General features: G+C 40.1%; 1 protein-coding gene and 1 long non-coding RNA gene across 13 annotated transcripts in view; one reads left to right on the plus strand and one right to left on the minus strand.

Moving 5' to 3' along the window:
- The window catches only part of LOC310677207, a 60,602-nt gene that overhangs the window by 32,352 nt on the left and 6,652 nt on the right, over positions 1-21,598 (plus strand). For all 3 annotated transcript variants that reach the window (XR_014510981.1, XR_014510982.1, XR_014510983.1), the window contains exon 2: positions 17,244-17,371. This is a non-coding gene — a long non-coding RNA (uncharacterized lncRNA). The remainder of the gene's footprint in view (positions 1-17,243; positions 17,372-21,598) is intronic.
- Positions 12,080-21,598, minus strand: part of EBF3 (EBF transcription factor 3) — a gene marked incomplete at its 3' end in the record, with an annotated part of 178,522 nt that continues 169,003 nt past the window's right edge. For all 10 annotated transcript variants that reach the window (XM_083439665.1, XM_083439667.1, XM_083439659.1 and 7 more), the window contains one exon: positions 12,080-14,892. In XM_083439665.1, coding sequence (XP_083295791.1) covers positions 14,861-14,892 — 32 coding nt within the window. The remainder of the gene's footprint in view (positions 14,893-21,598) is intronic.

Below are 21,598 nucleotides of genomic sequence, written 5' to 3' on the forward strand. Positions count from 1 at the left end.
GGGGGGGGCGCAAATTACTTGCCTTGCCCCGGGTTAGGGGGCGCGAATTACTTGCCTTGCCCCGGGTGCTGACAACCCACGCTACACCACTGCCTACCGTACAGCAGTGAACCACACCTTAAGCACCCTGGGATATTCTTGGAGCCCTCCCCACTGTCCTAGTTCCCTCTCTTCCAGTGCAAGCCCCGCCACACCCTAGACTAGAAGACTGTGACACTAGCTCAGCCAATCATTTTGTACAGCTGCAGCGGGACAATGAGAGGGTGAAGTTTCTTAAGTAAAGTTTTTCCAGCTAGATGGAAAGGTTTCTGGTGTTGGTTGTTGATTTTGTGCTGCTTTTAAACCTATACTCAGTTGTTCTTGTAATGTTTCAATTGTAATGTTTTTAGCAGCTTTTAAAGATATGTCCATAAATCACCTTAGGTCCTGGGGTCAGCAAACTTTTTCAGCAGGGGGCCGCTCCACTGTCCCCCAGACCTGGGGGGGACGACGACTATATTTTTTTTGGGGGGGTGAACAAATTCCTATGCCGCACAACTAACCCAGAGATGTATTTTAAATTAAAGCACCTATTCTACTCATGTAAAAACACCAGGCAGGCCCCACAAATAACCCAGAGATGCATTTTAAATAAAAGGACACATTCCTGGACCATCCGTGTGCCGGATTTAGAAGGCAATTGGGCCTTAATTTGCCTATCCATGCCTTAGGACATAGATGTGGGTGGTGATTCAAAAAATTAATAATAGCAGCGACAATAGTAACAATAGATGGTGTTTTGCATGCGTTTTAGGACACAGATCACTGCGATCACTGCAACAGAGATTGTGTGACCCTTCTTAAGTAATGTATTGCATGTGTTTACAGACATAGATCTTTATCTGAGTGCATGATAAAGTAGCATTGGAAGTGTCCCTCAGAAGACTGCCAATATTAATTGTGCTAGGGACTCAGCTGCTGTCAAGTTGTGGTTTAGAGTTCAAACAGGATTCTTAAAGCATCTCGGCTAGAAAAGGCCAGATGTCTTTATTAAAATTAGGCTTCTTTGCAAAAAGTAACATAGTGTCTTTGCTGAGTCATACCAATTGAGGTTAATTAGACTGTAAGCAATTATGGGTTTGTAAGCTTTGCCAGTTATCAGAAGATAGATAGTTCCCTTTCTTCTTTTACATCTTTATGTAGTATTATAAAGAAGCATCTCCAGGATATTGTCTTTTAAACTGCAGCTCCCTATCTGTGCTTTCAGAATGTCAAACTAGTTTCTCTTCTCTGGGCAAAATGGATGAGGAGAATGGTAAAGTCTAAATTAGGAAGGGTCCAGATCTTGAAAGGTGGGAGAAGGAGGGTATCTGTATTAGGTAGAGGGTCCACAGCTTTATTTCAGCTGACTTCGGCCAGTAAATATTAGTTTATAGCTGAAAACTAAAAGCCGTGTGAGTAATTTCCACATGAAAAACAATGTTTATTCCTTTTTATGCTTTGATAAAGATGTGGACTTTTTGAAAGGTTCCCATACACCTGAGAACTTGCAGCCTTTTAACAGTCTCCCATTCGTATTAACTATACATGACATATGCTACAGCCCACAAAAACTCCAGGGTGGCAGAAACAAAAAAATAGTTGTCAAAGAGAATTTGATATTGTGTTTTACAGCGAGGAGGAAGGAAAAAAGCAGAAGCGCAGACTAGGAATGTTTACGCTCATAATTCTGTTAAGATTGACACAATTGAGGTTCCATTTTAAATGCTCTGTTAGCAAAATGGCATCGACACGACAGAAAGCTTCACATTGGTTTTAAATACTTTTGGGTCCGTTCTCAAATTGGTATGCCAGATCTCAGGTCTTCCCACTAGCAGTGCTTATAGCTTCCAGGGAAATGTGGCCGGACCCCGGCATGTTAGTTCATATTTCCACAAAGGAATTTAAACATGAAGACAGCCATGTGCAACTTCCATAGCATTGGCTGAATTTTTGGTTGTAGGAGCCGTGCTAGTAATAGAATGCTTGAATCAAAATCAACCTACGTATTCCAAACCCTCCCAATCTGGATTCCCCCAACCCAACTCCGCAAATGGCAGAAAAAATTACACCGGTTTATTTTCTCACGCTAAAAACCAAGAATAAACCCCAAATACCTAAACCTCCCCTCCTCAGGAGGAGGGTGGGGAATCCCCAACATAGAACTATTACATCGCCTATTACATCTCCAACCAGGTGAGCCACATAATCCCATACATTCTAGAAGATGAGACAAAACAATGGGTATACCTGGAGGGAGATCGCTCTCACCACCAAGGAAATACAACAGGTGAATAGTAAGGGAGTCCATACATGTGATGCTGAAACAAAACCCCACACATACACTAAGTAGAAGAAGAGAAGCCACCCCACCCCACCCCACTCACCATCCCCCCTCTTTTCTTCCCAACCTAATACTGCGTGCAACACTAATGTCTCACAACAAACGGAACTGATCTGTAGAAAATACAACTTTAAAAAAGAGACAATGCACGTATTCTTGTAAACTAAGAAATCTATAATAAAAATATATTGATATCACAAAAAAGGAGCAGCCCCATTATAGAGCACCTTACAGTAATCCAGTCTGGAAGTTACCAGAGCATGGAGTCCCATGGCCAAGTCATCTCTGTCCAACACAGAGCCACTAATGCCACCTGAGGCTTTCCATGCTGACTTTTAAAGGGGGGGAAAGGCAAACTATTCAGATCACACTTCCCAAGATTTGTTGGGAAGATCAGCGAGGGAGACAACCTCCTGCTCCTTACAAATTTTATGTCATGAGCGTCCATAACTCTTTCTCCCTCACTTTTTCTGATTTTTGGTATTTATAACTGGCAATGTGAAACAATGGCATCTTTGTGTATAACAAAACACTCCCCCCAGAACATATCTTGCTGTAGATCTACTCATTTTGCTCATTAACAAATTGGCTTCAAAGTTACTGTCCTTGTGAGTTTTAGTAAACCTTAATTCATCCTGGTGTTTTGAATTCCTCATATTAGTTAATTCTATATTTGATTTATTGCCCAGTAGTTTACAATGTTTAATGTTTTGCTCCTGTTAATTAAGCTGCAACTCCTTTTTGATCACTTACTTATTAGTCCTTTGAGATAAGATTATTTTTTTGTGTATCTCATTGATATTTTAGAAATTGCTTTATTTCAGTATAAATTGATAGCTCCTCATTAGTGACTTGTATTGTTTTCTGGTTTTCCTTTTCATTTTATATTCTGTATGCTCACTTTCTGAACTGTCTGTGTTTTGTTTCATGGACTTTTCATAACAAGCTAGAAAACCTGCTGCAAGAGATCGCACAATACCCTGACATTATTTTCTTTAGTTTGAAATGTCTCCTCATTTTCTGGGAACTTCTTAACAAGCTAGAAGGTCTATGTCCACATGAGGGGAAAAAATTAGCATTTAATGGCACAACAATGTATGATCAGCTACTACGTCTCTAAGCCAGAGGTAAGCAACATGAGGTCCTCCAGATGTGGTCTAAAATTCCGGTCCCTCTTGACTGTAGACCATAATAACTGGGTATGATGGAAATCCAAAACATAGGGAAGGAACCAGGTGTTGGCTACTTCTGCTCTTAAGTAGTTATCTGGTAATTGAGTCTTGATCCTGGATATGCTAGAGTTATAGCTCAGATACAATGATGAGCTATTACGTCTGTAAGCCAGGGGCAAGCAACATGAGGTCCTCCAGACGTGGTCTAAGTTATAGGTCAGATCCTAGCACACCATTAAGAGACATAGACACACGATGAAACCAATTGGCAATAAGCAGGTGCTGCAGAACACTCCCTCTTTAAAGGCCAGTGGTAATTCTTACTCTGGCTTCTTCAGGTATAAATCTTCTAGCAACGCCTCCCAAACCCAATCCTCTGCCTTGTCTGCGATTGTTATTAGCTTATTTCTGCCATAGTGGGAACTTGATTGTTTGCTGCAGACTTCCTCTACACAACTAGACTTGGTTTTGGAGGATCTCACCTCCTTAATTTAAAAACCTCTTGTCTTACAAAGGCGAACCATCTAACAACAGAGGTACATATTTGACCAGCATAGGTTTGAGTAGGGATGCGTTCTAATTTCAAGACAAGATGAGCTCAATTCTTCATTCTTTTTGTAATTTTCCTTTTTCTGTGGAATTGCGGCCCACTGCTGCAATATTTGCGTTTTATTTTTAGTGAAAAATTATAAACAACAAACCCTCTTGATACGTTACCAAAAAATGTTTAAATAAATAAATAAATCATGCCCGTCATTCTTCCGCTCTCCCCTAACAAAAGAGTAATTCCCATTATCACATGAGGTTCTGTTTGGAAGAAACAGAAACACTTGTGCGTTGTTAGCTGAGAGTGAAACCGATCCCAGTGTACTATTTGCATATCTCAATATCAAGAGTTGCGCCTCACGCAACACAGAAACAGGAAATGCAGGGGTTTTTGTGGCTGCCCTTTCCTGTTTTCCAAATTTATCAAAAACATACATATTGTCATCTACATACTTGTGTATACTCATTTTGCTTTGCAGTGGCTTCTTCTAAATCACCGCTACATATTTTTTATGAATGCACATTTAAAAAAGTTAAAAATCATTTAGGGCTAGCTCACATGATTCCATGTGATGTCACTCAAGAGAGTATCTTGTTTGAAGACACACAGCTATCATGTACAGTGGTACCTCAGGTTACAGATGCTTCAGGTTACAGACTCTGCTAACCTAGAAATAGTACCTCGGGTTAAGAACTTTGCTTAAGGATGAGAACAAATCATGTGGCGGCAGTGGGAGGCCCCATTAGCTAAAGTGATACCTCAGGTTAAGAACAGTCTCAGGTTAAGAACGGACCTCCAGAACGAATTAAGTTCTTAACCCGAGGTACCACTGTACCAGCAATGTGGTTCCTGAAACTGTAGCAACTGAGAAATAGGCTGCCACATTCTCAGAAATTGCCATGAGAATCCCAGCTTATGTGCGATGTGTAAATACTTCCTGGGGAACATTGGCGGGAGCCAAACGTGAGCATATTAAATGAGCTCTGTCCTTCCGCAACTTCTGCGCTTTGAGCAATGGGAGCCACATCTCACATAGACCATGATTCCTTATACTGTTTGCTGTAGAATTGCCCCAGAAGTTCCAAGTCAACAGAGAAGTTCTCTTACTGTGACACTCGGGAAAGTGTGTGCATGTAGGCATTTCGCTATGAGAAATGCTTGCAGATGTTTACCTTTATGTATCACAGGGACAGAGCTAACTCTCATGCGTTTACATGAGAAAAAGTGACTGAGGCTTGGGCTGTGAGCATACAAACTCACCCACAGGATGTGAGCACGGCGTTTAATTTCTAAAGGTTTGGCTTCACATTGCAGCAGTAGGCTTAGACTGCCAATGTCCCTCCCATCTATGAAGTGCAAGGTAATTCTGTGGCTGAGTGTGGATTCTGGCACTCATAGCCAATGGCAAAAAAGTGTTTTGTTTTTTTGAAATCATTCCAGAGATTTGTATGCAGAGTAGGTCTCCGCACAGAAACCTGTATTAGATCTACCAGATGCCTCGCAGTGTCTGTTCGATGTCAGAAACTAAGTAACAACTTAGTAATGAAGAATTAGGCAGAAGTGCTTGAACATGTGTTAGGAAGCAACTCTGAGGAGATGGAATTACAGAAATAGAATTTCTTGCACATTTTAAGAGCCAGGGAATGTGAAGTTAATATCAAAGGCAGTGTGAAAACAGCTGCATTGTTTAAGTACACAAACGAATAATTTGAAATATGCATTGCGCTGGAATCCTAGTAATAAAAACTATATGTGCAAACTTTTTACGTCCTTTTCTTGCTTATGCAGTAGTCTCAGTGTCTTTTAATATACTTGTGACTGTTTGAAGACTTTGGTATTCTGACTTTGTGTGTTTTTTCCGCCCTCTGAGAAACCAATAGCGGTACAAACATTGCCTAATGACATAGTGACCAAAAAGGGGAAAAAGGGAAAATCAATTTGTAATCTGATTTGAGGTTTTTGATTTCCTCTGATGAGTTTAAATTTCATTAAAAGCAACCTTATTCATACATAAAAGAAATCCTTGAAGGGTAAAACAGGGAATTGTCTCAAAGAATCTCAACTCTTTTGTGCTATTTATTCATTGCATTAATTGTGAGGTGCAACATGTGGTGTCAGTTGGCAGATGTACTGTTATCAAGCCTGTGATCAGCGAAAGGAGGGAGCAAAGGCACAAGGGCTCACATTCAAAAATCGTTCTTTGGCATATTGACACTTTAGTTATCAACAACCCTTATTATCTGCTTAGAGCTAGATCACAGCTTGCTGGTGACATAATAAGCTACAAATCACCGATGGTGCCTTCTTTCTGCATTCTCTTAATTGTATGTATTCTCTAGAAAAAAAATATCATTGGGGCCTCTTGTCTTGATGAGAAATTGACATTTTCTGACTGATTATTTGGGAGCACTATGTGAGGTAGATAAGACTTATAGTTGTTTTAAAGGAGGGCAGCCATTCTTTCAGGGGCCTCTTTATTGCTCTAGTTGACCCACTTGATGAGTATGGATTTCATGAGGTCTTTTTCAGCATTTGAACTATAAAAGGTTCAGAATGACACCACCCCTTATAGACAAAAGATAACCTTGCCCTTTGAATATATTGATTCTTTATTAACTAGGCTGTTTAATGCAATGAAATGAGGCATTAGATTGAAGTCCATTTCAAGTGCTTTGAATAATCTTTAAAAGCTTGAAAGACTTTAAAAGGCTGCTCTACAGTAATTGGCATATATTTTTTAGTGTCTCCATTCCTTAGTTTTGATTAGAAATATAAAGATAAAAATTTCTTAAAAGTCCTTCTAAATTGACTTTACACTCCCCACCCCCATACCAGAGCTATTACTGTGTTACACATACTTGAGGGGGTAATTCATTCATCATTTCCATAAGACACAGGTACTAGTGTAACTGGTGGAAGTATTAACCCCTTTGTGTGTTATAGGTGATCTATCAGCCTATGTCTTGTCATTTATAAATAGTTCTATAAATTAATATTTTTTTCTTACGTTTGCATTTTCTCTGTGGTGAATATTAGCAGCACATCCATTTTCTTGTTTCAACATCTGAGATAAAGTCCTACAGAATAGTGTCGAAACTTTGCAGCCTTGAGTCTTTGCAATAGTCTTTGGAATGCACCTGATGATAGTATTGGCATTTAAGCGGCCACTCTTTCATGCTTTTCTGGAGGAAGAAGAGGAGGAGGAGGAGTTTGGACTTGATATCCCACCTTTCAGTCCCCTTAGGAGTCTCAAAGCGGCTAACAATCTCCTTTCCCTTCCTCCCCCACAACAAACACTCTGTGTGGTGAGTGAGGCTGAGAGACTTCAGAGAAGTGTGTCTGGCCCAAGGTCACCCAGCAGCTGCATGTGGAGGAGCGGGGAAGCGAACCCGGTTCACCAGATTATGAGTCCACCGCTCTTAACCACTACACCATGTGGAGGAGCTGGAAATAGCTCCTCCCTCCTGTAAGGCACACATGGCTGTGGTATGAGCTGTCCCAAATTTCAGAGGCACTTCAGAAGTTGTTTCCAATCCTGGAAACAAGAACAAAACAACAGGGAAACACCAGGATGCATTTGTTCTGGGCATAAAAGGTCTCTTCACATCACCTCTTTATTCTTTTTGGGTTTGGTTGTTGTTATTTTTGCTCCATAGTCTAATAAATCGAGATGATTTTTACAGAAGCTAATTAGGATGACAATGATATATTTGAATTCAAGAGCTTTAGTCTGAAACAAGCACAGTATGTAGTGTTTCATAAAATGGGAGGAGAAATACTAACTGAGTTAGTCTGACATGCAAATCTGTGAGCTGTGCTATGCTGTGCGTGAAAGCATTAATCAGAAATGGAGCAAACCACAATATCTAATTATATTATATATAACTGCAAATGTGTGCTAGTTACCACCATAGCATCATGAATCTGGGAATGATCTCATATAGAGCATAAAGCTGTCAATGTGTTCTAACCCTGATGGGTGAAGAATCAGAGGCAGCATCATTCTGAATTATCAGTTTCTGGGGAGCAACAGTGGAGAGAGGCCCTTATTGTCCTGCTAGGGGTTTTTTCCTGTGAGAAACAGGATGCTAACCTAGGCAGGCCTTTGGTCTGGTCCAGGAGGGCTCTTATGTTCTCAAGGATAATGAGTTTGTTGCTGTGCACTATGATAGACTCATCTATTCTCTCAGCCCTAATTAAGAAACCAGGAAAGAAGAATCTGTATATTTGAGTATTAGTCCTAATGTTAATTTCAGAAGTGTTTAAGGAGTGGCAGAAAGGCAATTTTATATTTACTGAGTTGTGTGGTACCCTTTAAAAAAATGTCCCACTTCATGTTCTTGCTTTCTAGACTTGATGTAGCTTTCGACATTACAGCAAAAGTTAACTAGCAGATGTCTCGATAAATGACTGTTTCTGTATTTGAAGATATCAAGTGGTTTCACGCATTATAAGCAATGATAAGCACATAATTGCCACTTTTCAATGAAATGTTTGAAGATACTATGAAGTGATAAAGCAGTCTCTTAGGTGTGTATAGCCTTACCTATTTTTTTTTTTTAAAGATAAAAATTGTTGGCCTACCTGTCATCTGTGAGGCCTCCTAAGACTCTCATTCATTGGCTCAGTTGCTGCAAACACAGTAGTACCTCGGGTTACATATGCTTCAGGTTACATATGCTTCAGGTTACATACGCTTCAGGTTACAGACTCTGCTAACCCAGAAATAGTGCTTCAGGTTAAGAACTTTGCTTCAGGATGAGAACAGAAATCGGGCTCCGGCGGTGCGGCAGCAGCGGGAGGCCCCATTAGCTAAAGTGGTGCTTCAGGTTAAGAACAGTTTCAGGTTAAGTATGGACCTCCGGAACGAATTAAGTACTTAACCCAAGGTACCACTGTACTGTATCATGGAACATTCACCAGCATTCCAGCTGCTAGTGGGGATGCTGGCAGCAAAAGAATTTTGTCTTGCAGGTTCTGTGAGTGTGAAGTGTAAGCTTTGTTTGGCTGCCAATCACCTCACCGAGGGGGCCTAAGGACAGGAGTAATGTGCAGCTGGCAGAAGGTAAAGGAGGGAAGTGAAGTGTTGCTTGTGCAAGCAATGCTATGGGCTGGGAAGTTAAGTGGAAAAAGTGGGCAGGAGGAGGAGAAAAGGGAGAATACATACTGGCAATGAACCAGAGATCTGGAGTGTTTGATTGTGGCTAAAGTGTGAGATAAGGAGGTGCAGAAAAGGTATTTGGTTCAGGAAAGAGAGAGAGGGAGGGGGGGTAAAAGGAAACTTTACACTACGCCTAGATATTGAGAGCATTGACTTTCTGTGTTCTGTGGATGAACAAGAGAGCATTTTACACTGGCAGCCTGTGAATGAGTGAGCTAACATACAGCAAAACTCAAGAGATTATGCTGCTGGCTGACCTTCACATGGTGATTTGACAGATGTCCAGCCAAATTTTTGAACATAGGAAGCTGCCTAGTCAGACCAGCTTCCTGGGTTATTGCTTACTTGGGCTGGCAGCGACTCGCAAGGTTTTCGGGCAGAGGCCTTCCTAGCAACTACCTGAAATCCTTTCTCCAGGATGTGAACCCACTCTCGTGTTTGTGTACTTAAATAAGCATTTGTAAAATGTTTTGCTATCATTTAATTCTCTCCCCACCCTGCAAGATTTTTGCAGGGTCTGTTGAACATGCTTGATATAGGACCAGTTTTCATTGCTGCCTCAACCATTTGTGGTTTTTAAAACATGGTTGGAGTTGTGTTACTGTTTGATGCTTTAATACAGTTTATTGTAAGTTGCTGTGGGTTCTCAGCTGCTGAGTTAGAAAGGCTGCTCATAAACATTTGGTATGTTTTTTTAAAGCATTACCCGTCTCATTGTAGAAGGGAGTTCAGTGGCTTTGGCGATCTTTATATGCATAAGTACATTCTACTACTAGGGGCTGCCTTTGAGATTTGTTTGGAGGTTGCAGCTAGTGCAAAATGCACCCATGAGGATGTTGACTGGTGTGGCTGGGTGAGATCATACAATGTGGGTCCTTAAAGATCAAAAGTGGTTGTTTCTTTGCTACCAAGACAAATTCCAGGTGCTGGTTTTATATAGAAATACATGTGTGTGCATGCACAAACACACATACACAAACAGCTTAGGTCCCAGTTATTTAAAGAACTATCTCTCCCCGAAGTTTTGCCCATGATCGGAGATCCAACAGGTAGGCCCTTTTGGTTATTCAGCAACAAATAACCAGAAAACTCATGGCAGAGTCTTCCCAGTTATATCTCCTCGACCGTCTCTTCAGTCCATCCCACTTAAAGTTAGCTGAGTGGTGACACTTAGCAGCTTTCAGTACTGGTTAAAAACTATTTTGTTCCGTTAGTCTTTTGTATGAATCTTATTTGGCTTACATTTCTGAGTATAACTGGAGAACTATGTTTATTATGGCTATCTGTGACCTATGGCTTTGAAATGTTTTTAATGAATTGTATAGTTGTGACCTGCTCTGAAATCATCCATTATAAAGGAGGGGATATACATTTTATTTTTTAAAAGAGTAGACATAGCTGTGGATGTTTTTTTCTCCTGATTTGTTGTGACAAAAGCAGGATTTGCTCTTTTTAGAATCTGATTAAATGCCCAGTAAAATGGAAATGCTTTAGTTGGTTTCATAGTCTTAGGATTTTTTTCGATAAAATGCACAAAATTTGAGCAATTAAGTAGATGCTCATGGGTCATCTATTTGCTAGGAAGGGAAGTTATATATATCCATATTTGTCCACACAGGGTCAAACTGTTAATAAAGGGTTTTAAAAATGAATATTGTTTACTGACATACATAAATTGAACTGTTGCTCTAAGTCATGGGTCAGCAAACGTTTTCAGCAGGGGGCCAGTCCGCTGTCCCTCAGACCTTGTGGGGGGCCGGACTATATTTTGGGGCTATATTTTGGGCTATATTTGGGGGGAAATATGAATGAATTCCTATGCCCCACAAATAACCCAGAGATGCATTTTATATAAAAGAACACATTCTACTCATGTAAAAACACCAGGCAGGCCCCACAAATAACCCAGAGGTGCATTTTAAATAAAAGGACACATTCTACTCATGTAAAAACCCACTGATTCCTGGACCATCCACGTGCCGGATTTAGAAGGCAATTGAGCCAGTTCCAGCCCTTGGGCCTTAGTTTGCCTACCCATGTTCTAAGCTATTAAAACCCATGTTGCATTAAAAGGCAGAAGAATGCAACAGTGTTTTGCATATTGGGGCTTTGGGTGACTAAAACACAGAGATGAGTAAAGGGGCTTGGGGCAATGGCTTTTCCAAGCAACTTTGGTGCCGTGCAATGAAACATCATATAAGTACATCATAAAAAGTAATGCAGTTTTACTTGATGCCATTGTGGCTTTTGCACAAATGAGTCTTTATCCCCACCATCTGAACACATCTTTGTACTCTTCCAGTTACCTGCATAAGCATCATGATGCCCAGCAAAAGCAGTTACCTGGGTACACCTTAGTACGAGGCGACTGCTATTGTTTGACATGTCTGAATTCACTTTATCACAGGGAGAACTCACATGTGCATATTTATCAGCGAATGAAAGCAATGTTTAAGGCTGCAGTCCTAACCTCACTTACTTGGAAGTAAGCCCTGCTGAATTCGACAGGTTAGGGTTGCTTAGGACATAGGATTGTGCTGTGAGTGTGATGTAGTGTGGGGGTATGTGACAAACTTATCACAAGTAGAACACAACAGCATTTTTTGCTTCACTTGACATCAGGTCAAACCCAGCAGTTTTCACTGGAAACAGCTCACAGAAGCTCAAGTGATGAAACATCTAGTGTCGTATGTGAACATAGAAATGAACCCTTAGTTAAGCCTTGGGGGGGGGTACATTCTTAACACTTTCAGAATGAAATTAACAGTCCCAGCTGTTGGTGGCTTGTGTTTTTGGCTATTTTAATAATCAAACCTGAAAAATTACCAGAAGTGAAATTCACAGACAAGAAATACTTTAATTAAATATTGTGTAAAATGAACATTTTTATACAGTTAAATATCTGAAAAATGTACAGATAAAACAATCTTATTGTAGGGTCTTTAACAGTAAAATCTACCATTTAGTGAAGTTTTCCGTTTGGAGACAATGAAGCAATGAGTGCATTGACTAATTAATCTAAAACACAAACAAGATTGCGTTTATGAAGAAACTTGCAAACTTTCTTAAGATGTACATATGACCTTTCTTTTTAAGATCAAAACCTTACTTATATAAAATAAAACTGAGGCAATTCAGTTTCAAAGTGACTTCTTAGGCTTTCCCACTTAGCTAACCTTATTGGCTAATTATTTGTGATATATTGTTTCAGTTTTCAAACCTTTTATAAACGTTTCCTGAAAATGTGCATTTTTCGTATTTAAAAAATGGTCCCTCCTTTTTGCTTAGGACTTTAATTCTGCTGCAGTTTGCAAAAAAAATGTTTTTGCAGTGCTGCATTTACAAAGCATTTAGTGCAAAGAAAGAAAGCGGGGGACCAGCTGTCTAAGGATTGGCACTAACAGGCACGATATTATTGAAGAGGTCATTCCAGTTTATAAATTACAGTCAACGCTGTAGGTCTTGCTACCAAAAAAAGGGGGGGTGGAATCTGTAAATAAAACAACTTATAAAAATTGTGCACGATCCGAATTGCATACAAGCCTTTCTCTCTGTTAAACAGTGCTGGGTTACAGAATATGCAGAGTGCAGCAGAAAGCAGACACACAAAGGAGTGACACAGTTGTACACCAGGGATGCAATCAACCAAGCACTGCTGTGGTCCTACAACCAGCCATTTTCATGGGGTTGGTAAAGCATCACCCCCCAATAGATGAGTGCAGTAAATTAGAAGATTGTACCCCAGGTTTGTGCTTTTTTTTTTTTTACACCATAAATCATCCAGATGAAGTAGTGATTAATTGTGGTGTAGGCCCATGATAAAACAGCACAAAAAGTTCTTCAGAAGTCTACTTTTAAGGCATCCAAGTAGTTAATGTGGCAAACACTTTTAAGTAAAACATCAGAAGTGGATTTTTATTTTATAAGCTTTTAGGCCTCTGGTTCCCCCCTCCCTCCCAGTAAACACAGTTCAGCTATGTGGCAAAGTCATGGGGTGGCAGGTAAAATGACTTTTTACAATCTTTTTTTTTTTTTTAAGATAGAAAAAGAAAATAAGGCATGAGACAAAACAGGATTTTTTAAAAAAAACAAAAATGCTAACACAAAATAGGAGAATCTTCTTTTTCTTGTGGCTGCATCACATGCACATATTCTACTAGTATTTATTACAGCCATGTGGCACAATTCCGTTTTAACTATACAACAAACAACTTTATTTCAAAATCATTTGTTCAGATAACTTAAAAATAATATAAAAATAAACAATGTTTTTTCCCTCAAAACAACAAAAAGGATGGAAAGTCCAAACAAATAACAACTTTCTGAAATACAAATGAAATGAATGAACACAAATTTATTTTAACAGAAACACATGAAGGCAGCTGTTCTTGGCTTAATGCTTTTCACAGCATCACAATACCAGTCAAATGACGAAAAAACATACATACAAGGGGGGAGAAAATGATAAAAAGCAATATACAAAATTTCAAAGATAAATACAATATTTATAATCAATATGTTACAAAATAAATTCCCTTGGTAGATTGCAAGTGTTTATGTGAAAGAAAGTGTTGTAATGTATGACTATTTTATTCCTTATTTTTATAAGGAATAAAATTTGCTGATCTAAATATTTAAGTGGATCTGAAAAAAATTCAAGACAAGTGTATAAATATTTAGCTACAACTTTGGCAAAATCACAAAAGTCTACAATTTTATAACCACATACAAAACACATTAGGGAAGAAGGATCTAGAAGTCAAAAGGACAATTTTCTGGTACAAGAAACATAGACTTCACAGTAGCCTAAGAATGCAATAGTATACAGTGCTAGCAAAAGTTGAAAAAATGTTGCAGATCACACTTGCTTAACAGGAAGCTCTAGCAGTGGAAGTATATTTTTTTAACCAACAGACAGTAGCATTTTTTTCTCTGTCAGTGTGCTTGTTGAAGGCAAGAGAATTCAATATCAAAGTTACAATTTCTAACTACAATAAGTTACAAAGTTCCATTTCCTTAAGATGAAGTTAAGCAATGATAAACCCTCCCACCCTCCCTAGCTCCCAAAATTTTCCCAAATCATATATTCATCCTTTTTTTTTCCAGTTTTGATGGCTCATACCTCCTTGGCCCCCTTTTTTCACCACAAAAAAATATTTCACATTATAGAGATACACAACCATTGTGAATCTAGTTATGAGTACAGAAAAATGTTTTGGAGGCGTTTTTCATCAGTGTTTCATGATAATCAAAATGGTGCATCCACAAAGTTTTTCCCGACACATAGCAAGTACTAGACATAGCCAAGACGTAATCAGAAACTTTATACAAAATAGGCGTCGCTTTTTCCTTATTCTTCAGGATCAAGAAATGTGAAAATAAGAGAGAAGTTCAGTTAATAAAATGGAATAGTTCATGAAGAAGTTGATTGTTTGCATGTTGATTCTTAGTAGTTTAAATAAAATCTTTAAACAAAGTTTTTTTTTGTAGCATTTCAATGTTTTGCTGATTGTATTTTGAAGATACTGTTTCCATCAGCATGTCTTATATACTAAACTTGTCCCCTAAAAAGCTCATCTTCTGAAGCTTGGTGCTACGGTAGGTAAACAAAAATGAATTTACATTGGCGGGACTACAAGCCCAGACATAGCTGAAAGAAAGAGAAAAAGAACTATTAAATATGTGTATAAGCATTATTAGAACTTGCAAAGAAGAAGAAAAAAAATCCCACCATGCACAAATATTTCCCAGAAGTACCAACTTCCACAAAACATTTAGGGACATCCACCTATTTCACATAATATATGGGCTGTGATCCAGAGGACTGTGGCTGGGGGGGGGGGGAGAGAATACAGCTCCTGCCGCTTTGCAGGCAGATATGTATGTTCTTGCCAAAGTTATGTGCTGGATTATTGGTGTGAAACATTTCCACATGTGAAACATACCCTCTGCATGCAAGAGTATTGCACCAGGAAATGAGCTGTGATGCATACAGAAGTTGATTACTGCATGTAGATCATCATCTCTGGATCACAGAGCATGATAGGATGTGTGTGTGTGTGTGTTTTCTTAAAATCTGGGTGGACTGCTGGTGGACGTTTCCAACATTTAATATTACAACATAGTTTGCATGCAGTAGCTGCCAGACTGTTTTTGTCATTTGTTACTAGTACATCAGGCTATCCAATGAGGGAAGGTGTTTTGTTTTCCCCACTCAAACATTTTAAATTATTTTTAAAATAGGACTTTCCTACCAGAGCATTCTGTAAGGACTTCACTTTTAAAATGAAAAGGATTCTGACATTTTTTTGTGCAAAGCATCCTGCCTCCCACATGTGTGATATTTCTCTTAGCGTTTTGTTAATGGCAAACAGTGGCCCAGACTCCCTGGAGACTGCCTATGTTGACAGCTGAGAAACAACATGGTCACTTTTGGTAATGTCAGACAAGGCCAGCTCACTTACCAATCAAGGACCAGACACTTCTCAAGTTCCCTAAATGAAAATCTGACTAACCTTAGCTTTTTCTCTTTTTCCAAGCACTCAAGCCTAAGTGGAAAGCCTCAATTTTGACATTCTGTTAATTGTACTTTATCCTAATAGTATGCTGACTTTAATAAGTCAATGACTTTCTGAGATCAAAGTCAAGTATAGTACACCTGCTTTGGAATCTGTCAAAGCACTATAAAAAAGACATGAGATTAAAATCTTCCACTTGCTAGCTCAATTTGTTTCTTAAAAAATGCTTAGAGCCCAATCCCTTGTTAGTCTGTGTGCGCCACACAAAGCTCAGGATCAAGGTACCCAGTAGTGATGCAAAGAGATCCGAGTCCCTTTGTTCTGGCACTGGGAACTGGCACCAGCCCCTGTATTTAGGTTAGTAGCCACCACTGTTGCTACTTCAGCACTGGGAGAATACTATGCAGAGCACTTAGGAGAGACAAGTCATTTGGTGGCCCCTCTGTGTCTCGTCCAAGAATGGGCCAGTAGACCCTAATGCATATGTCAGCAAAGACCTGTAACAGGGATTTTCTCTGGATATTAAAAGCGATCAGGGCACACTTTCCTAATACTGGACGCTGTGGGAGCTGTGCCGTACATATGGTATATCAAGGGAAAGGACTGGGCTTGTTAAACAGGGAGAAGCTAAATTTTGTCATTATGTTCTAGTTATCTCCTTGGCAAGAGTATAATTTGGGCTGTTTTAACCTTATGGTGTTTAAATTTTGTCTTGATCATTCTCATTAATTTATGTACAAGAAACATTAATACATTTTTGATGTAGTGATGCGAACTTCAATTTCCCAGTTCATTAATCTCAAAAAATATCAATTTATCTCAGATTTGCTGTTGCGGGTTTTCCTGAAAGCTGGTTGTATTTCTTATGTAATACACTCTCTTTGTCTGGCCACCCATGTACCGTATATACTAGACTATAAGCCGACCTGAATATAAGCCGAGACACGTAATTTTAGCACAAAAAATGGGGAAAACTTATTGACTCGAGTATAAGCCGGTTCACTACACCAAAAACCTGGTGGTGGCGACAGCAGCGGAAGAAGAACAAGCAGCCCCAAAGGGCTGCTTTTGGGCTGCTCATTTCTCCACTGCCGCCAGCAGCAAAGGGCTCCTTTCAAGCTGCTCGTCCCTCCACCGCCGCCTCTGCTGCTTGCAAGAGCAAGCATAGGAGCTGCGGTTGGGAGAGGCACAGTGCAGCGCCTCTCCCAACCATGGCTCCTGTACTGAGTCATGAAGCAAAGGAGGAACATAATTTAGGAAAGGCAGATTGGAATGGAGATAGGCTTTTCCTCTTGCCCGGGAGTGCCACAGACATGCTACCTATTTCACTAGCAGCCCCTGTGCAGTTGATTGACCATATTGTATTATATGCATGCCAATGTGTCACAAAAGGTGACTCAGTAACCCTTGTACGTGTGTGGTCCCACTGACTAAAATTCAGATTCATGGGAGTAGTGGTGCTCATGGATTCCTTTCCCCACAGAACAGATGGAACGATGAGGATGAGTTGAATGTCTGTGTTGAGCAGTAGCTCCATGAATTCTGCTGCTGTACTCATGGACCTTTGGCTTAGGGGAAGAACAGCATGCAAGACAGCCTTCACCTTATGCGGTAAGTCTTGTTTTCTCATACAGTTTGCAGCTTGCTTGTAAAATATTGGTTGATTATTTATTTTTTCTAGGATAAAACGATGCTGGGGGAGGGGGTAAGTAACTTTTCTGTAGTTTTTCCACAGTGAATACTGCCAGCCTTAGATGTAACTTACGAGGTTAGGCAAATCCTGTACATGAAAGTTTTGAGCATGCCTTTGTTTACATGGAAAGATTAGTCACAGGCTTGCAGATGGAGCCTAACAACCAGACTCTCTTCCATTTCGACCCCTATGTGCCACTGCTTGGATTGCAGCCAGTTCTTGCCAGCTGTGAATTCCCCCAATATGGCAGCGTTCCAGTATATTTAGCTCCTGAACAATGCTGCCATCAGGGCTGGGAGAAACAATGCCAAATGATGGGGGCACAGTGATGTGCTGCTCACAGTTTTCGGCCAGTAAATGTTCCCTTGTGGTAACTGCAGCTCATTGGCAAGGGATGGAGCAGAGCCTTGGCTATCTGCGGCAGCAGCGAGCTCTCTCTGCCATTAATTGACAGCAATAAATACTAATAACACTATTACCATTTGGTAGCAAGTATTCTGTTAAATTAGGGCCAACAGTGGTGAATGCAACATTCAGCCAATTTTCACCTTCCTGTATTGCCAGTGAAATAGCTGCACAGAAGAGGGAACATGGTTCCAATAGTCTCCATGGCCCATTTTTTTAAAAAATGACTATAAAATGCAGTTTAGGGTTTAGTTTAGTTGGGTATTCCTAAAGAGGCTGATGCCCTTCCTCACCATACTTCTGGGAAATTTATTTTCTCCTGAAAAAATACAGATGTTATGTTCTCCAAAATATACAGTCTTGCAAACAGGGCATAAACTCAAAGACACTATTACCAATGCCATCAAACACACAAGCTGATTGCTGTTTTCAGTGTACTAGTGACAACCAAACTTGGGCGACTAGAGTTTTTGACTGGGGAAACCTGGCTCAAATACCTGTAGATGGAAGGTCGCTAGATTAACTTGGACCAGGGACTCTTTCTTAGCCTAACCTACCTCACAGGGTTGTTATTAGAATAAACTTGAGAAAAGCAACACCCTGGGCTCCATGGAAGGAGAGGGAATACAAATGTGATGTATAAACCAATCAAGCAGGATGCGCTCTGAGCAGATATACATTGGTCCCTGCTAAAGCATGTTTCCAAACAGTCTTCAGTGCACACACAGCTACATATCTTTCCTCTTATTCATATATACAATCCCACATGCTCATGTATATCTCTTGCTCTTGTTGCATATAAACCTACAAAACCCTTGTCCTTATTAACATGTGGAAACAAATGCATACTCTAATCATCTTTCTAAAAACTGAGACAAAGTAGACATGAAGAGACGGCAAAGCATAGGTTTCTGCCAGATGCACCAAAACTCCTGATGCTACATATTCAGTGCACGTAATCTTTTATTTCTTTTTTATTGGGTTTCTGAACAGGGACCCTTCACTCTTTCAGCATCTGCCCACACCACACTGAACCTTCCCTGGCTTGCTCACAATCCTTAGGTAGTGCAAACCATGGCACTACCAAGACCCCCCTTGGTATTCCTGTGGTGAATGCCTTCTACCCTGTGACTAGGGTGGAAGGCATTCACTACAGGAATACCAATTACATATAAGCCACAGGTTAGCTACATTTGGTCTAAACTCTGAGCTCATGCATATCTTGATCTGACTTAACCCCATTTATTTATAGAGCTGCTTTCAAATGTATGAGCCTTTGATCACTGTCAGAGACAACATTATTTAGATGCAGGTCTTTCATTTTTATACTAAACCAAAATACTTAATTTTAATCTGCAAAAAATATGTATTTAAAAATCAACCCAAATTTAATATGTGAAATGTATTTTAAAGGTATGTGGTGAAATATGATTCCCACAAGTTTAGTTTCTGATTGTCACGGAAATAGTCTTTTTTCAAAGTATTTGTCTGCAATATTCTTTCATATTTTTCACTATTGACAAAGCAAGTAAAGTAATTTAGTCTTAGGCATGGTAGAACTAATAGCACAACACTTGGAAACAAATAGTATGCTGCTTGCTTATGTTCAGGAAATATAGTGAGTGAAATGTAATGGTGACAAACTATGATGTGGACTTTCATGTTATACTGCAAGGAAGAGCAAATGAAAAAAAGGATGTTGTTTGGTCTGAAAAAGCAGAGGAGATTTACGCAGTTCATGCTGTTTTATTTATTTTGGCAAAGAATGATTTGAGCTACCCCAGTCATGCAATCTGCAATTTGCATGCTCACCTGGAAGGTGAATTAACAATTGTGCCCTCAGTGTGCTCCCAAGTGGCAAACTAGATAGTGGCACACACTTATGCAAACTCTCCTAACTTAAAAGTTTTTGTGGCTATAGAAGGGAGAACCCAAGCTAATTGTGTAGTCGGTCATTCAAATGCTGCTTTATATTAGCACTTGTGTTAATATAGTGGCAGTGAATACATAGTTTGAAAGAGAGGATCAATGCTGGTTGCTGTCATATCAGCTTCTCTCTGCCACCTGCCTTCAGACTTGCACAGTGGTGTCAAGGCCATTGCCACCACAGTCTGGTTTTCTGTATCCAGAAAAAGTGGAAGCATTGCCAGGGAATTGGTCCCTGAAAGCATTTTCTTGTTGAAGAGTTGGAAGGCACAGGGATCATTCTCTGAGCTCCTGGGTTCCAAGTGTTAGTGGAAGAATGTGAGAGGAGATGGGCAGGTGACATGATTATATTGTGAGTGACCACACCTTTGGTAATTGTCTGCAAGGCTGATCTCTGCATTAGACAAGCCAATAAATGTCACTGTGTGTGATTCAAATCTACATACCCTTAAGACCTAGTTAATAGTGTTCATTATGGACATTTTTGACTAGAGTTTCTCACACTTGTGTCTCCCTGGTCTACAACATCGGTACCCTGCATGGTATTTGTAGATCAACATAGGTATTAGTTTTGTGCATGCAGGATGGAAGGAGTGCAATAAAGACTATCTGGTGTCTTAGCGGGAAGGAAATGGAACCAAAATCTTAAATCCATAGTTTTGCTGGCTTAATATCCCAACTGTGTTATTTTATTGTAGTTATTGGGAGTTTGGAACAGTGGTCATTAGCATTGCTGAGGAAGCAGAATTCCCAGCATGGGAGGATTATCTTATTCCCTCCATTATTCCTGTGCCCTAACCCTACTGTATAGAGCACAGGAGAGATGCCATAGCAGAAGCACCATACCTGAGGCGATAATTTGCTTTGCTCATTTAATTTTTAAGGTGACATGAAAGAAGCAGCAAATGTACTGCCCTGTTCTGTCTCTGCATGGGAGCCCACAGAAGACAAGGCAGCCCCTTAGGAGAGAGCAGGCTAGCCATAATCTGTTCAGGTCGGAGTCACAGGACCATGGATAGCTCTAAATTGGTAATTGCTCTGACAAAATCTGGAGCACAGCTAAAGCCTTCCACCCCTCTTTACTCAGGCTGCCCTTCTCAGATTCTGACCACTTCCTGAGGAATGGAGATACTGTATACTTAAAGCGGTAGTCTTCTGGCCTGGAGCTCCCACCTTACTCACTGTAGACACTGATAAGCAGGGCATTGTGAATGTGAGTCCCCCTGGTGTAAAGAGTACTGGGTTCTCCATGGATTTTATCTCGGGAGGTTCCACTCCGAGGTCTTTGGTTCAGTGGGATATTAGCTGACAGGTTCTAGCTCAGGCTTAGGTTGGTGTCTGAGTCTAGGTCCAGCATATTTGAAAATTGTGCAGCCAGTCCTCTTGACCTGGCAGGCTCCTCTTCAGTGTCAAGCCACTGCTCATGGTTGGGATCATGACACAAACTAGCCATTCCTAAAATGCCATTGTTTGCTTCAGCTGAAATTTGCTTAGCATACAATAGCTGTATTTGCACATAATGACCAAAAAAATAGTAATTCAGTGTTCAGGCTTCAAGCACAGCTGTGATTGGGCCAGAACATACATCATAATCAGTTAAAACCAAACTAGTTTTAAATGTGAATGTGCAGCATGCTGGTACAAAATGCTGAAAAGTTATTGCTCCACTCCTCCCATGCTCTTGCCATGCAGCTGAGAAACAAGCTAGGATTTCACTTGTTGTGATATCAGAACCTGGACTTGTGTTTTGTTCCATCAAAAGAAACCACAAACAATAAGCTAATAAGTCTTGGCTACCACTCATGGTTTGTTTG

This window comes from Podarcis tiliguerta, assembly GCF_965153285.1.
Source record: "Podarcis tiliguerta genome assembly, chromosome: 5".
NCBI classification, from domain to species: Eukaryota; Metazoa; Chordata; class Lepidosauria; order Squamata; family Lacertidae; genus Podarcis; species Podarcis tiliguerta.